The 15,839-nt window shown below is 34.6% G+C and overlaps 1 protein-coding gene across 1 annotated transcript in view; it reads left to right on the top strand.

Moving 5' to 3' along the window:
• Positions 1–15,839, top strand: part of LOC132544446 (uncharacterized) — a 250,740-nt gene that overhangs the window by 199,829 nt on the left and 35,072 nt on the right. Inside the window, 10 exon segments of the mRNA XM_060208080.1 lie at positions 1,019–1,594; positions 2,294–2,413; positions 4,365–4,397; positions 4,706–5,275; positions 7,135–7,173; positions 7,639–7,725; positions 9,249–9,389; positions 10,323–10,391; positions 12,777–12,797; positions 13,425–14,102. Coding sequence (XP_060064063.1) covers positions 1,019–1,594; positions 2,294–2,413; positions 4,365–4,397; positions 4,706–5,275; positions 7,135–7,173; positions 7,639–7,725; positions 9,249–9,389; positions 10,323–10,391; positions 12,777–12,797; positions 13,425–14,102 — 2,334 coding nt within the window.

Genomic DNA, 15,839 nt, shown 5'->3' with positions numbered 1-15,839 from the left:
GAATTGTAAACAGAGCTCGTGTATTGTCATCAGATATTCAGTATGAACAGGTCATGTTCTATACACCTGTCGTCTGGTCTGCATAGAATGAACAACCCAGAGTAAAATGAACTGATATCATATAGGAAATAGCTTCACACGCTCCAGGTGAAATCTGAGCCGGTTATCACATAAAAACACGACTGATACAAAGTAATCTGAATTTCAATTCCCTAGCTGATATAATTGTTCGAGATGGCCGCTACTCATTTCGTGTACATTGTGAATGAAAAGGTAGAAATATCTCAAGTAGCTTCCATTATTTTCTATATCCACCTGTGATGACAATATTTAAGGGTTGTATTTACTTATCTACTCAATCACCGTATAGCCAGTTATTTTCGCGGGGATAATATTTTCGCTGTTTCGCGGTACATTAAAATGATAACGAACTTTTAGTTCGTGAGATAATGAGCTACCTATGTATATAGTATGTCATTTTACATCCAGAAAGTGAATTGTATTTAGGTCAGTTATAATTCGATAGTTTTAAAAGAAAAACTCGAACATTTTGACTCGCAAAAAATACCACCTATTTATTTATTTTTGAAGACAATTATAATAAATGCACTTAGTTTGATTATTCTAACGGGATAACTTTATGTAAGTGTTTGATATTCTTTGGATTTCCAAATGCAAGGCAAGCATTTATCCTGCAAAGATCATTGATATAGAATATGTAAAAACATTATATATGAAAATAAAGTTGAATCTGACGATGTATATAACAATACCATCACTTATCTGTCGTTTCGTAGGACTCAATAAAAGTGTTACTTGTAATAAATAAACACTGAAATCATTTAATTTAGGTTAAAGAAGATGGGAAAAGGTTTTCTAAAAGTTAAGTGTTTTCTGCCCTACTGATGACACAACAACGTAACGTCTTAAGATGAAATACGGCATTGGAAAAAGTTTCTTTGTACGTGAATACTCCTATCAAGTTGAGTTATACTGCATTATTTCTGCATTGTTTCAGCGCCGTCATCATGCGGACTGTCAGATGTGGATTTAGTCTTCCTGGTGGATTCTTCCACAAGCGTTGGTGTGGAAAACTTTGGCAAAACTCTCAATTTCTTAAAATCCTTCGTCAAAGACGCCGATATAGATAGCGGGAGTGTACGGGTCGGTGTACTGTTATATAGCAGCGAAGTAAACGTCCAATTCCAACTAAACAGCTTTTCAACCAAAGCGGAAGTCAATGCTGCTATAGATGACATCGAATACCAGTATGGAAGCACAAACACGGCAGACGGTATTAAAGTTATGCGATCGGATATGTTTACGTATGGAAACGGAGACAGACCAGACGTGAAAAACGTGGCTATTATCATCACGGACGGCGTGTCGAACATCAACTCCCAGAGGACTATCCCTGAAGCTGTGCTGGCCAGGGACGAGGGAATTCATGTGTATGTTGTTGGTATCGGTCTTGTTGACACGAGGGAGTTAGAGGAAATGGCTTCAGAACCCCCAGAAGATAATGTTTTCAATGTTCAAAGTTTTGAAGATCTCCAGGGACTTGACGAACAAATATTTTCGTCGATATGTCCAGGTATTTATAGCTACAGACCTTACATTTTTATTTATGCAGATGTGAATTTATTTTATCTGATTTATGATCAAATCGCATTATTATCTCTTTTGTTCTCAGTAAAGGTTCTAAACTAAGTGCTTTGTTAGGTGGAAATATATTAACATAGAATGAATCCACAAAGTGTAGATTTCGAATGAATGATACTAACTTTGGAATGCTCAATCATGTGGTCCTATGAGGTTTAATCGTTGTGTTAAATGTTTGGAATGGATACGTTATCATGCACATGTTATACACTGGCACGCGTAAATGCGTTCTGTACACGTAAATCACTTTCTGTTGATGTGTCAGAATCGTGATCACATATTGTGACTGATAAATTGTATATTGTATATTATGCTAAATGTTTTAAATCAAATATATATGTGAGCAATCTCTCTCTCTCTCTCTCTCTCTCTCTCTCTCTCTCTCTCTCTCTTTGTGTGTGTATAAGTGTGTGTATGTGTGCGTGTGTGTTCAGTCTGTATGCGTGTGTTCTGTTTGTATGTGTGTTTGTGTGTTCTGTCTCTCTCTGTCTCTCTCTGTCTCTCTGTGTGTGGGGTGTGTGTGTGTGTGTGTGTGTGTGTGTGTGTGTGTGTGTGTGTGTGTGTTTAACATTTGCCACACGTGTAACGTCAATAATGTCCCGTACATATGAATTGTTCTGTGTGCTAATAGTGTCCACACGTGTACGTACTACTACTGCTACCACTACTACTACCACTACTGCTACCATGACAACAACTACGAGTCCGTCCACAACCACAACTATTGGTACATCAACTGCGATAGAAACAGGTAACGTGGTGAATGAGGTCAGAGGTCAGATCAAATGTGGGTTGCAGCTCACCACATTTTTTGTCTTCCCCTGTTGTGTATTTGTGTACAGGTGTTCTATGTTGATTGCATTCAGTCATGTTTATTGTTTTCTGTGTATTAATGTACAGGTGCCTCGTATGGTTTTCATTACGTCTGGAATGCTTACATCCTGACAAATCTGCCTATCTATAATACTACCTTACATATCGATTTACAATTTGAATGAACCATTGTAGACAGTAATATGTTTATTGCGTCCAAATTGTTTTCTTTGTGTAATAGAAATGTTTTCGAAAGGAACGTTAATGTTGCGTTTACGTCGCAAACTTCACGTGCATCATGTGACGTATTCTTGTAATAGCTTTATGCTTGAAACATATGTATAATACATACATGTTTTTTATGTTTATATTTTCTTTATATTGATTTATCAATATATATTTATAATATATATCAATGATTATTTAGAAAAATTGTATAAAATGCCATTGAGATTTCTTATCTATTGTATTAGTTTCCCTTAGTTACGCTTCATATCCCCTTAGCAACCATGTGTTGATCATGACTTTGCGATAATTAAACGTTTATTGGTAACATATGTTGTGTGTAAATGTTGGAACATTATGTCATCAAACTTAATTGCATCTGTACATGGATATTCCTCAAGTCCTATCCTTTCATTTCAGGAACAATGTTTAGTTTGAATGTTTAACATTTGTGTCGATTTACATATGATAACCCTTTGAATTATAGAAAGTGTTTTATCCGTCATCCGATTCATAGCACGCATGATTGATAACAAATGATGTTTTGTTTCCCTGTTTACATGTTTATGTTGGTGTATTAATCCACAGAAATGTTCCGAGGATATGAACCTCCTCTGCTTGGGACCGAATATCGGTTTTTTTTATGTATTACATCGCGGTTGGAAGTGTGCGCGTATTTTCGCAACCGAAGCGTGTTATTTTGGAATTGAATTGAATACGTTAATGCAGAGAAGATATTAGTGGAGACCAGGAAAGGATATTTAGATATATGTAGTTTCAACGTGATATATAGAATCAGTGTCTGGTTATATAAATTCTAGAAATTGTTTTAAAAAACTGCCCAAGTACAATGGCAATCATCATTGGAAATGAAAATTTTAAAAATATGAACTGTAATATTTTTCTTTTCAGGTAACTTTTATGTGAATTACATTCTTTTAAACAGGGTTTTACGATTTTCATGTTTATAACTTATATTTACCATATTCTATTGGTTAAATAATTCTTGTGTATATATATATATATATATCAAGTTCGAACGCCATTTTATGTCTTTTAGGACGGAGCTATCATGTATTGTATTTTGAAGGGGAGTTTCTGTATCATCACCTCGGTTAATGTTCTGTGTTTGTTTTGTCAATTATAACGATAACAAGGTTTGTTATTTGTTTTACATTAAGATCGATGTGCCGTTTCCACTACTTGTAAAAAATTTGTAATCATCCTTTGTCGTGTAAACTGTTTACCATCTCATCGATTTGTTCGTCTTTCTATGTTAAATGTATGCTTTACAAAAGCGTTGATACCATTCTATGTTGAATATACGAATCATTCCTCTGTGCCTAACATACCTCACCCGCAATAGTTAAACTGCACTTGTAACACATATACCGTTATAACAATTATACTGACTTACATAATAAAGTAAATGATATTCAGATAACTATGAATAATGGATCAATGTAATTGTGTGCATGAATTTTCACACCAAAAAAAGTTAAAACGATGTTTTTTAAATTGCTGAAATAAAGTTTAATCTTTTTTTCCATTGAATATCATATTTTCAAAATTGACATAAAATGTAGCAAAAATGTATATTTCATTCAAAATGATAATCTATCTTTACATTGATATGATATGACGAGTTTTCTTTGTCGTACCAGAACCGCCCATTCCAACTCCTACTCCGACAGCTAGTAAGTTTATATGTGACGTCACATGTATACAAGTACTACACCTCTGTATATAGCGAACCTTTATCAATAATATGTCTAATTGATAAAGTTCATGATGAAATAATTGATAACTTTTTTATTCATTTTGTAGTCAAACAAACATAAACTAAAACAAATTGAATTCGTTTATATATCTGTAATACCTATTTCCTTGTCTTTTTAGGTAAAATCGATATGCGTATATACTGGACCAATATTTTTAATTGTTTTCTTGGTAGAAAAGAATCAATATGAAAGTAGATTTTATGAATAATTTCGCAATAATTCAGGTGGATGTGGTCTTGCTCGTGTGGACATCGTCTTCGTCATCGACTCATCAACAAGTGTAGGTGTAGATAACTTCCAGAAACAGATCAACTTTGTCAAACAACTTCTGTCCAACACAGATATTGATTCGGGTGCTGTACGAGCTGGTATTCTCATCTACAGCACAGGTGTCGAGATTCAGTTTCAACTCAACTCCTTTAACACACGGGCCAGTATGTTCGAAGCTATTGACAACATTCAATATACATATGGCAGCACAAATACCGCTGATGGCCTCCGTACGATGAGACAGGAAATGTTCACCTCTGCAAATGGTGACCGACCTGACGTCATGAACATCGCTATCGTCATCACTGACGGCGTATCGAACATCAACTCCCGCCGAACAATACCGGAAGCTGAGTCAGCCCATGGGGACGGAATCTTTGTCTACACCGTTGGTATCGGACTGCTGGACACAACCGAACTTTTCGCAATTGCAACCCCGCCGGCCTCCAGCAACAGCTTCGTCGTTAACAGCTTTGACGAACTGGAAGGATTTGAGAAGAAAGTATTCAAGTCCCTATGTCCAGGTTAGTTTTATTTCAATCCATCATTACATCGACTAATTGTACACAATCTGATGTGTAATTGTTGACCATTGGTTTTTATTATGCTTCCCGAAGGCGAGTATATAGTCGCCACATTGTACATTCATTCCGCCGTCAATAAAAATTAAATATCGGTAGGGAGATAATTGGGCAATGTACAAAAAAAATTGCTCTCTTTTGTATAATTTAGGAGTTATTGCCCTTTCTTATTTTTCATATTTAATTTTTGTCAAAATTAGAACTTTTTGAACTAGCGTTCAGGGAGCATCCTTCATTTCTACAGATTGTTTTGTTTATTATGTAAACGCTTACGTTATCTCTTTGATATGTAAGTATCAGTTTGATGTCAATCAAACAGTACTTTCGTTTTGCACAACATATGCATGCTTGCACTTAACTTACTGACTGTTACGTGTAAATATTGAGATTTCTATATGTGAACATATATAGTGGCCATGATATACAATTAATTACTGTATGCTCTTATTATAATAAAAAACGAAACGTCAATTCCCAAAATTGACAACTGAATGCAGATTTCGTAATAGTCATTTCTTTACGTCAGATTTACTAGGTATATCTTTATTCACCCTTCAAACAGCATTGTATTTTTTCCAGCGAGAGCTGAAGACATATTTTGTATTAACAAAAGTATTAACTTTCCAGATCTGGCATTGTTTTTTTTTTTTTTTTTTTTTTTTTTGTTTGACAATCAAGCATAACTTCAGTATTAGAATACATATGTCGCCACGGTCCACTCACTTCCTTATCAAGTTAACCATACGTTGTTGTTGCTCTTTACAATCAAATATAAAAAATAGACATCACGTATTTCCCACGTTTGTTTACTATTATATGTAACAAAATTATTGGTGTGTTTGCTAATTGTTGAATCCATTGTTTCAGTATACGTATATTGTGGAGTACCTATATATGTATCTACTTATGTACTTACAATACATGACGCTATTCCTTGGGATGTTGATACTGTCTATCATCTATCAACATCAAGCAAAAATAGGTGTGACACAAAATGTTTAGTTGTTTTATCAAGTTAGTACAAATAATGCAACATTGCATCATTCCAGTTGTAAACCAAGATTCAGAAAGACATTTAAATTCAATTCATTGCCTGTTTATCGTGATCTTTTTTGTGATATTCAGTTCTTCATGTCTGTTATGTTGTTTTGTCTTCGTGCTGAGTTCGTTCTTTTCTAGTCAAAAACTTGTACAAATAACTTCCTATCTTAACGGATAACAAAATTCGAACAAAGTCATTTTACTAGGTCAGTGGACTTTAGATATTAGCTTGTTCTTGTTCTACATCATATCGCTTCATTGCCTCGTTTTCGGAAACCTGATATCGATTTCAATATCGTTCATTATTAATAGATAGATAATATATAATAAAAGACATTTCCCTCTCGATGTAAACGTTTTATCGAATTTGATACGCATTTCTATGTTCAAGATCTATCTTTCTTATCAGTGATGATTTTAATCACGTCATCAATTTTGAAAATTGTTTTTTTCATACATTTTTGGCAAATATTTGATAATTTAGAAAAAATATGTAGATAAGATTTTTTTGGTTTTCACTGAAAGTGGCGATCTACATCTCCAGGCATTTCCTTGTGTTATAAAATCTTTTTTTTTTTTTTTTTAATATAATTATATATAAAACCAAACACACAAAATCATAGTGAAAAAATTAAAGTGCAAAAATCACAGAACAAGTTTTAGAAAATGTCTACATACATGAGATCGTTTACTTTGAGAATTCGAATTAAATCCAATGCGTTTCTCTTAAGTAACAAGTCTGCTCTTTATCGTTCATTTAGCAGAGCGAACGCTTCCTACGAGAAGATCAACAACCACAGGTACATGTTGTGCTTTTCTACACAATATCAGTACAATAGTACCCGGCCATTTATACAATCTAGCCTTCCGATGATGTGATGAATTTTAGAACAAAGCAAACGAATCGATGAAGTGTCAAAAACTTAATCAATTTCTTTCTAAGAAATCTATTTAAATTTTGTTACTGTTGTATGGCTTTAACATGAAGCTTGGCGAAATGTTCGTTGATGGTCAATTAATTTTATCATAAACATGTTAAACTCATTTAGACGTTACAATATGATTAAACTACTAGACAGTATTAGATAAATATCACATTCTTTAACAAACGAATTATGCAGTATTTCTGTGGTAATATGGTTTTCATTGAATTTTATCATTAGCCACCCTATATGATTCATAATATTTAATAGTATTTTGTTTCACTTCATCTCTGTGTGTCCGTCTTTCAATGTGCGTGTCACATCTGTGTTGAATGTGTTCAGCGAAAGCAACCACGCCCACACCAACCACACCCAAACCAACCACGCCCCAACCAACTGCTGCACCAACAAGAGCGCCTACTACTACAGGTATATCAATCACAGCTGCAAGACTGCGCGTACTTCAGTCACGCGGTGTTCAATCATTATTAACTGTACCGCGCACTTTATTACTTATAGTTTTTTATGCGTTCGCTTACCTATCTGGTAACTTCATTTTTCATGCATCTTCTTTACCAATCTGTCTTCATAAAATAACATCAGAATACAGCATTGTACCACAAATGATAACGAAATCAACTGGGGGTAATTAAGAAGTAATTTTTAGTGTTATTTTTGTATATGTTACTGTTTATATATATTTCTGTATACGTAGTTATCTTTCATCTTTGTAGATAATTGTAAGATCCAGTGTATTCTGTTGTTCTTTGTAGAGTTTGTATCGATAAGACTGTCACTGTAATGTGTAAGCTTTAGGGTCACTCTCTCAACAACATACAAATGCATTAATTAATTGTTTGTTCGACACTGTCGAAACCACCAAAGACAAATCTGAAATGCAAAAAAAGCGGGTAACTAAAAACGGATTTTCTCAAATTAAACTTTTCACGATTTCTGATAATACGTTTTGTAAAATATGAAAACTAATTATCAGACCATGACTACCGCTCAGGTTGTTGTCATAAAGTCGTCAGTCATGTTTATAATTAACTCATGAAAGCTCTTCTAATTCTGTCTACACCAGACATTCTTTCTAAGTATATTGCAATTAGAACATATATAACATTTGCTGTAAATGCCAGTTTGAAAAGTTATCTCATCACGCATTATAATACATAAATGAATAATGAAAACTGTCTACAAAATTTTGTAATTTTAGCTCATTTGTGCAATTTTATTCTTGTAATATTCAGATTGTTTTCATGTAAAGAAAATAAAAAAGATGCTTTGACGCTTATCTAAACATGAAGTTTCTTATGATACATGTTTGTCAATCAATAATGATGTCACTTATCTTTATTTACAATCGCTAAATGTCGTGTTGAAAGCTTAAAGAAAAATACCAGATTTACGGTGATTCCTATTGTTATATTCTGATTAAATACCGAAAACAATATAAATTAACTTTTAAAAATATTAATCAGAACTTTTCAATAATATGTTTACCAAACCGAGTACCAATATTTATTTTGATTTGAAATTATCAAAATCAATCCTGTTTTATGGGTAAACGCAAAATATTTCTGTATGTTATTTTATGTTAGATGTGTTTTGCATCAAGTCGGACCTCGGTATCTCGAATTCGGCGGGACAATGGGAAAGCTTCAAGATAACCGAATATTCAATCTAAGTGAGTTCGAATGTTTTGTGTAAAGCTAGGCAGGGACCTACGAAATGTTTATTGTTGAACGAGGTCTTCGAGTAATACAAGTTCGAGATAACGAGGTTCGGATGCATTAAAAATTGCATTGACATTAATGTTTTATATCTTTTTAATTATTCAATATTTCACTGATTGTTTTGTTTCCACTTTGCACCCACGGCACTGTGATGTCCTTTTGTGTGTCCTTCACTGCCTGTGATGTCATTTGTGTCATTAAATGAACAAACAGCACGTCCACGGTATCCTCCGACTCGCCCATCTAAATATCCGATGTCGACGCGACGACCCCATTATCCTACCAGACGCCCTACACTTCCGTCGGAACGTTCTACCGCTCGACCATCTGTTTCTTCAACGGATGGTGACAGAGGTACCAGGCTAAGATCAAATTTCTCCTGGATTTCATGTTTCTATAAAATAATTTCTAACATGTCCGAAACATTAATCAATGAAATAGCCGTCCTGTTATTTTTTTTATTAACTGTTGCTCCTTGAGGGTTGCAATGCAGATAAAACTGTCTATATATTCTATAATGTGATAAAAAGCTAGGACTTTGACAGTGTCACGCTTCTCGTTTGATGCCCAATAGGTTGCCTATTGGTTCCGGTGTTGTATACCTTGTTCTCATTTGAGAACGTAATATTACTTACTTGGATTGACCAAGATTTACATGGCGGGTGTCGTCGATGAAGCAGAAGACGCTTACGTATCTGAAGCACATGGTCAAATTCTTCTTTTAATCTTTCTTTTGTTCATATTTTGCCCTAGTTTTATGTAATTAGAGTTCGGATTATGATTGTGTTGACCTGTTGATATTTTCTCGATGTTCTGAATAATAAACAACAACAGAAAAACAGCGACGGCTATAAAATTATTATATATTCAAATTAGATAAACAAGCAGAAAGATTTCATCGTGCTTCTTTGATGGCAGTAAAAGATGCTAGAATCTTTATGATTTGCTTTCATTGTTCAGAAATTCTTCAAAATAGATGCGCGTTTTTTTTATACAAGTATCACAACATGACCGGAGTGTATTTGTTTTGTTTTTATTCATCAGCACAACCGTTGTTACTCACTTTTTAAGAAAAAAAGTATGTTTAAATACCGAACAAATATTTACTCAAATTCATTTAATTGGAAATTGACCAAATATTGGTAAAAGTGAATAACGTATGGTTAATGAATGTATGCTTGGCACTGTATAATCACTAAGTGTTTTCTTTGTACTAAATTGTCTTGTTTTTTTCTGACACTGTTTATTTGTCCTCCACGTACTGTGACGTCATATGTGTCTTTGAAGGAACGCCAGTACCTACAGAACGTCCTACAGATGCTAGTATAACCAGACGTCCTAATGAGGAGAGCAGAGGTATCCGACCACGTGATCAAATAAATATCAACTTTTGTTTAACTGAAGATAGACTAGTCATGGGAAAATATATAATTTTATTGTTGCAATATTGCACCAGAGATAAAATGATATTAAATCTTCTCTGATATATATATATTTATTTAAACGTCTATTTTATACAGCGTAAGACCTATGAAATAATATTAGTTTAAATTTCTATAATTCATATATACAAACCTTAACAGAAATCACAATGCTGGTAGTTTACGTACTCTGTAATATCAAAACAACCTTCTACACATCGGTTGCAAAGATTTTGGTGAGATTTGTATAAATGAATTTGTATAAACCTGTGTGAAACGATTAAATCATTTCATTATGAGTCATTCATAACAACTACTAAATGTTGCCTAGTTGTCCGTTTTTTCAAAATAAGAATCGGTAAAATGTCTGAAATTTCGCGGGGGTTTATCTTCGCGTCAATACGCATGAAAAGTCAATCGGAATTCAAATTCCTCGCTATCATTAATACTTAAATAATTCTGGATGGCATCCATTTTGACTCGGCTACCTATATCGGATTCTTGCAGAGTCCATGTCTTTAACAGTTCATCATTCGCACATTTAAAGTAATTTCTTGATCAGCCTTCGTGAATAATATTTCTGAACACCACGAAATAAAGTTTCCGCGAAGTCAAAGAGATAAACAGTACAAAGAAACTGAAGACAGAGGAACAGCTGGCGCAACATCGTGTTAATTTTCGCCTAGACTTTGTTGAAGTCTTTGTTATTAATTTTAGAATAATTTTCGCTATGGATTCGGTGATCACATTTCGCTACACATTTCTCGCTAGGCTTTACACATCATCATATATCTCGCTAGACCGATCGGGCGATAATACTGAGGTAAACACTGTTGGAGTATGTTATTTTGATAGAGCCAATCTAGATGTTAAAATAGAGTGTCCCGAGGTAATTATCAAATGAGATAATAGTAAAAATTCTACCTGTTTTATGATGTTATAAATATAGATACTTTCTAAATTACGTGGCAAATAGATGATCATCATGTTACGTGTTTCAGCCTCATGTAAATAAGTACATGTGTGCATTAATGATGAAAATAATGTTGTATGATTGCGTGAGGATATAATCACCCATGGCCACCTGCAGGAAGCATATTCGTGGAACTTTTATAAATATCTCGTTTTAGTGTTTATTAACTGTAACCTGTATCGGATATCTCTTCATTTTCACTACAGAATATCAGAAATAGTTCTGCAGGTCAATGAATGTATGGTTTTAATTTACTTTTCCAGACTTGGGAATATAATACAAGTTTCCCGAAATGTTCATTATCTGATATCCTACATTGATCTCTAAACTGCAAAAACAGTTTAGGATAAAGATGTTTTATGACTTAATCTTTGATAATATTGCTCAGCGTCATATCTTATAAAACGGTATTCATATCTTAATATACACCCATACTTTAATTAAATGGTATTGTCTGTTTAATTTTGAATGTTTCCATATAGTACATCACATCCCATATCTATAATACATAAATGTGTGTGTGAATTAATGCATTACCCTTTAGCAGTGACGTTATCCTATTCTAATAAATTAACTTTAAAATCCTAATAGTCTAAAAATCATTTGATAGGTTCTCTGAATTTTTCTTATATATCATATATAGAATGACAGTGTATTTTTTTCCGACAGGCACTTTCATATGTATATAATTGGTTGTCATTATGTGTAAAAGTGTCATTCATTTTTTTACGAGGGGGTTTGGGGGGGGGGGGGGTGGGATTCGATGTCGTATACCTTGTTCAAATTTGAGAACGTGACATCACTTACTTGGAATGAGCAATATTTACATGACGGGTGTCGTCCATGAAGCAGATGAATAGAATATATTTTTGATGACGTGAATATATCTTATGTACACGTTTTTGATGACGTGAATAGATCTTATGTACACGTCCTTGATGACGTGAATAGATCTTATGTACACGTCCTTGATGACGTGAATATATCTTATGTACACGTTTTTTGATGACGTGAATATATCTTATATACAGGTTTTTTGATGACGTGAATATATTTTTGTACACGTTTTTTGATTGCATGGAGAGATCTGTTGTACATGTTGTCTGATGACGTACAGTACATCCGATATACAAATTCTCATATGACACTCAATAATCAGTTGTGCACATTACCTGGGAAAGGTATATCGCCGCTTTTATATTTGTATGCATATCACTGTACAAAAAGAAATGATATTTTTTTTTCTGTATCACCATCCTATAAAGCATGTTTTACAAAAATGTCAGACTCGTATATCATAAAAGTTTCTACATACCTCTCATATCATTTTAATGTATTTTCTTTCAGAATCAACTTTACCACCGAGAAGTAAGTATAAACCTTTCATCACATACACCTTGTATATATCTATATCTTGGTAAACAATGTTCACGCTCCAAAACACAGCAAAGCTTAAGTTTATTACCTGTACATGTGTTCGTAAACTGACTGTTTCGAAGAGTTCGGTTGAAAAACGGGGCTATAATAATGATATATGTGAATGCCATTAGCAGACAGTCCTTCAGTGGTTCTGTACCACGTTATACGATAATATACAACGTTCATATATCAGCCAACACCTTCTGCAATTCTATTGATATTAAAATATTTTCATTTTTTGTTTTTGTTTATTTTTTGTTGTTTTTTTTTTGACAAAATATTTTTTCACGATTAAGTATGTTTTGTCGCTAAAATACATCAAGCTTTGATTGGATATTGAACTTCAATGAATTTTAGGATATGATAGTGAGATGTGTTTATTGTGTACTTGTTAACAATATCGATATCTTTTCATATCGAGGCACCCGATTTCTGTAGCAGAGTATGATATTAAATTGACGGGCATGTGATAAATATCTGTGTCTATACTGTTTACGTCACTATAATTGCACCCTGGTCACGTACAAACTATTTATATACAGGATATGTCGTATAACTATATTTTTTATGTTACAGCAACTCCGAGACCAACAACTCCGCGACCAACAACTCCGCGACCAACAACTCCGAAACCAACAACTCCGAAACCAACAACTCCGCGACCAACAACTCCGCGACCAACAACTCCGAGACCAACACCTCCAGCTAAAGCATTCGATCTTGTTGTTGTCATGGATTCTTCAGTTAGACCAGAGGTGTTCAGCAAGATGACTGACTATGTCAAAATGGTAGCTGGAGAGTTAAGTATAGATAACGAGAAGTTCCGAATGGGTCTTCTTCGATTTAGCACCTACCCAGACATTCAGTTCCAACTCAGCAACTATAAAACACAGGCAAGTATACAGCGGGCAATTGACCGAATACAATATCGTCCAGGCGCAACGAATACGGCGAAGGCTTTCGATATTGTCCGCACTCAGATGTTCAAACGACGAAGTGGTGACAGAAGTTTTGCCAGGAACTTTATTCTGTATCTCACCGGAAGTGACGAAAGCGAAAATAAATTCCAATCCTGGGCAGCAGCAGAAAGAGCAGAAGATGAAGGTGTCCAGATATTTACGGTGGGATTCGGACTTCAGGATACAGCGGAACTAAATGAAATTTCCTCTCACCCACTGTCCGACTTCCAACAACTCTTCCTGGAGGAAGAAGGTCCGAAGAACTTCAACGATGTGTTGGCTCTGCTGGAAGCAAGTAAGTTGAAACCTTTTTTTATGTATTTATGCATATATTCCTGGACCAGTGATTAAATTGTAGAAGGTAAGAGTGTGACGTTTCGATAACTACACGGTCGTCTTCATCTTATGACACAACCAGTAGAAGATTAGAGTGTGACGTCCCAATGACTTCACCGTCACTTTCATCTTACAACAAAACCAGTAGAAGATTAGAGTGTGACGTTTTGATGACTACACGGTCGCCTTATAGTCCTTACAACACAACCAGTAGAAGATTAGAGTGTGACGTTTCGATGACTACACAGTCACCTTCATCTTATAACACAGCCAGTAGAAGATTAGAGTGTGACGTTTCAATGACTACACGGTCACCTTCAACAGACTTATGACCTATGTGAAGCTCCACACTGGTCATAATTTAAGTAAGTTCGAATGTTTAGTGTAACATTTAGCCGGGACGAACGAAATGCTCCGAATTATACAGGGTCTTTGGGTTATAAAAGTTTGAGTTTACTAGGTTCAACTGTAGTTCGAATACGATTCAAGGACAAGGTATTTTTACATTTTACCGACTGGGTAAACATACACACGTTACATTTGCAGATTCGTTTCTACCAATAACTCTTTGGTTCATCCTCGATACTCAAAGGGCTACGATAACTTTAGCTCCTTGCACCCTTTGGAACATGGCATGGCAAAATTGAAGACACAAGCGAAGTAATTTGATTGGTTCTGAGAAAAAAAAACTGACTGATAACAGGCTGATATGCCCCTTTTGAAGATTACAAAAAACGACATCAAACTTCATCATTGTCATTACAAAATACGCCCTGAGATTCGTTTGATATACATCAAAGGAACAAACAATTCTTTTCGTCTTGTCCACGAGGTGTCGCACTTAGAACCTTCAAATTTGTAATGACATGTTCCAGGGGTGCAGAGAACGAACATGGTCGCAACCCTTGAAGTATCGAGGATGTTGTTGGTTAAAAACTTTTGTCTTTGAGTATCTGATTCCACGTCTGTGTTCGACGTCACCTGCAAATTTTGGAGCTAAGCGTTAATATGATTGATAATTACTAAGCCCAGAATAACAGATTTTATCTTTAAGTTGCCAATGTATGTACTTAACGATGATGGATTGCAATTTTAAACAGAAAGTTCTAGAAATATATAAAAAAAAGTCTTCAGACATCTACAGACTGTTGGAAATCACCTGAATCGCACTTTCGTTTCCAAGTTGTCTACATCGTAAACACTTTTCTTCTCGTCAACAATGTGATTAGATTCAGAAGTTGGCACGTTCCACGTGATTTTTGTTTTTGCCTGTCTATTTTTATCCCCTGGACTTTGAAGCAGTTGAACTTCGTTTATCATATTCTCCATGTAGTTAAACGATCATAGCAAACACTGTTTGCACATACATCATTGGAACCATTCAAAGTCTCCATGGCGGTAACAAAACAATAATTATACTCAAAAAGCAAGGTTAATATTTTTAAGTGTGTAAGTTACTGTCTAAGTTCACGCGGTGAACAGTTAGACGCACTATAAAACACGGAGAGGAACATGTGTTTTAACGGTTAGGATAAATAAGTGTTATATCTATTGTCTATATCAAATGTTGTTAATCAAAAGTTATCTTTCATCTAAAGAAAGTTTTAAAAGATGTAAAACTGTATTGTGTATTCTTATAACAGTCTCTGCTTTCTCGGTGTTTATATACATTCGAACTTAGAACTCGGCGGGGCCA

The sequence above is a fragment of the Ylistrum balloti genome, unplaced genomic scaffold (genome assembly GCF_031769215.1).
Source record: "Ylistrum balloti isolate Yb309-2 unplaced genomic scaffold, AGI_CSIRO_Ybal_v1 Utg369560, whole genome shotgun sequence".
In the NCBI taxonomy this organism is placed as follows: Eukaryota; Metazoa; Mollusca; class Bivalvia; order Pectinida; family Pectinidae; genus Ylistrum; species Ylistrum balloti.
Note: the sequence above shows the minus strand (reverse complement) of the source record. Positions and strands in the feature narration are given on the sequence as shown.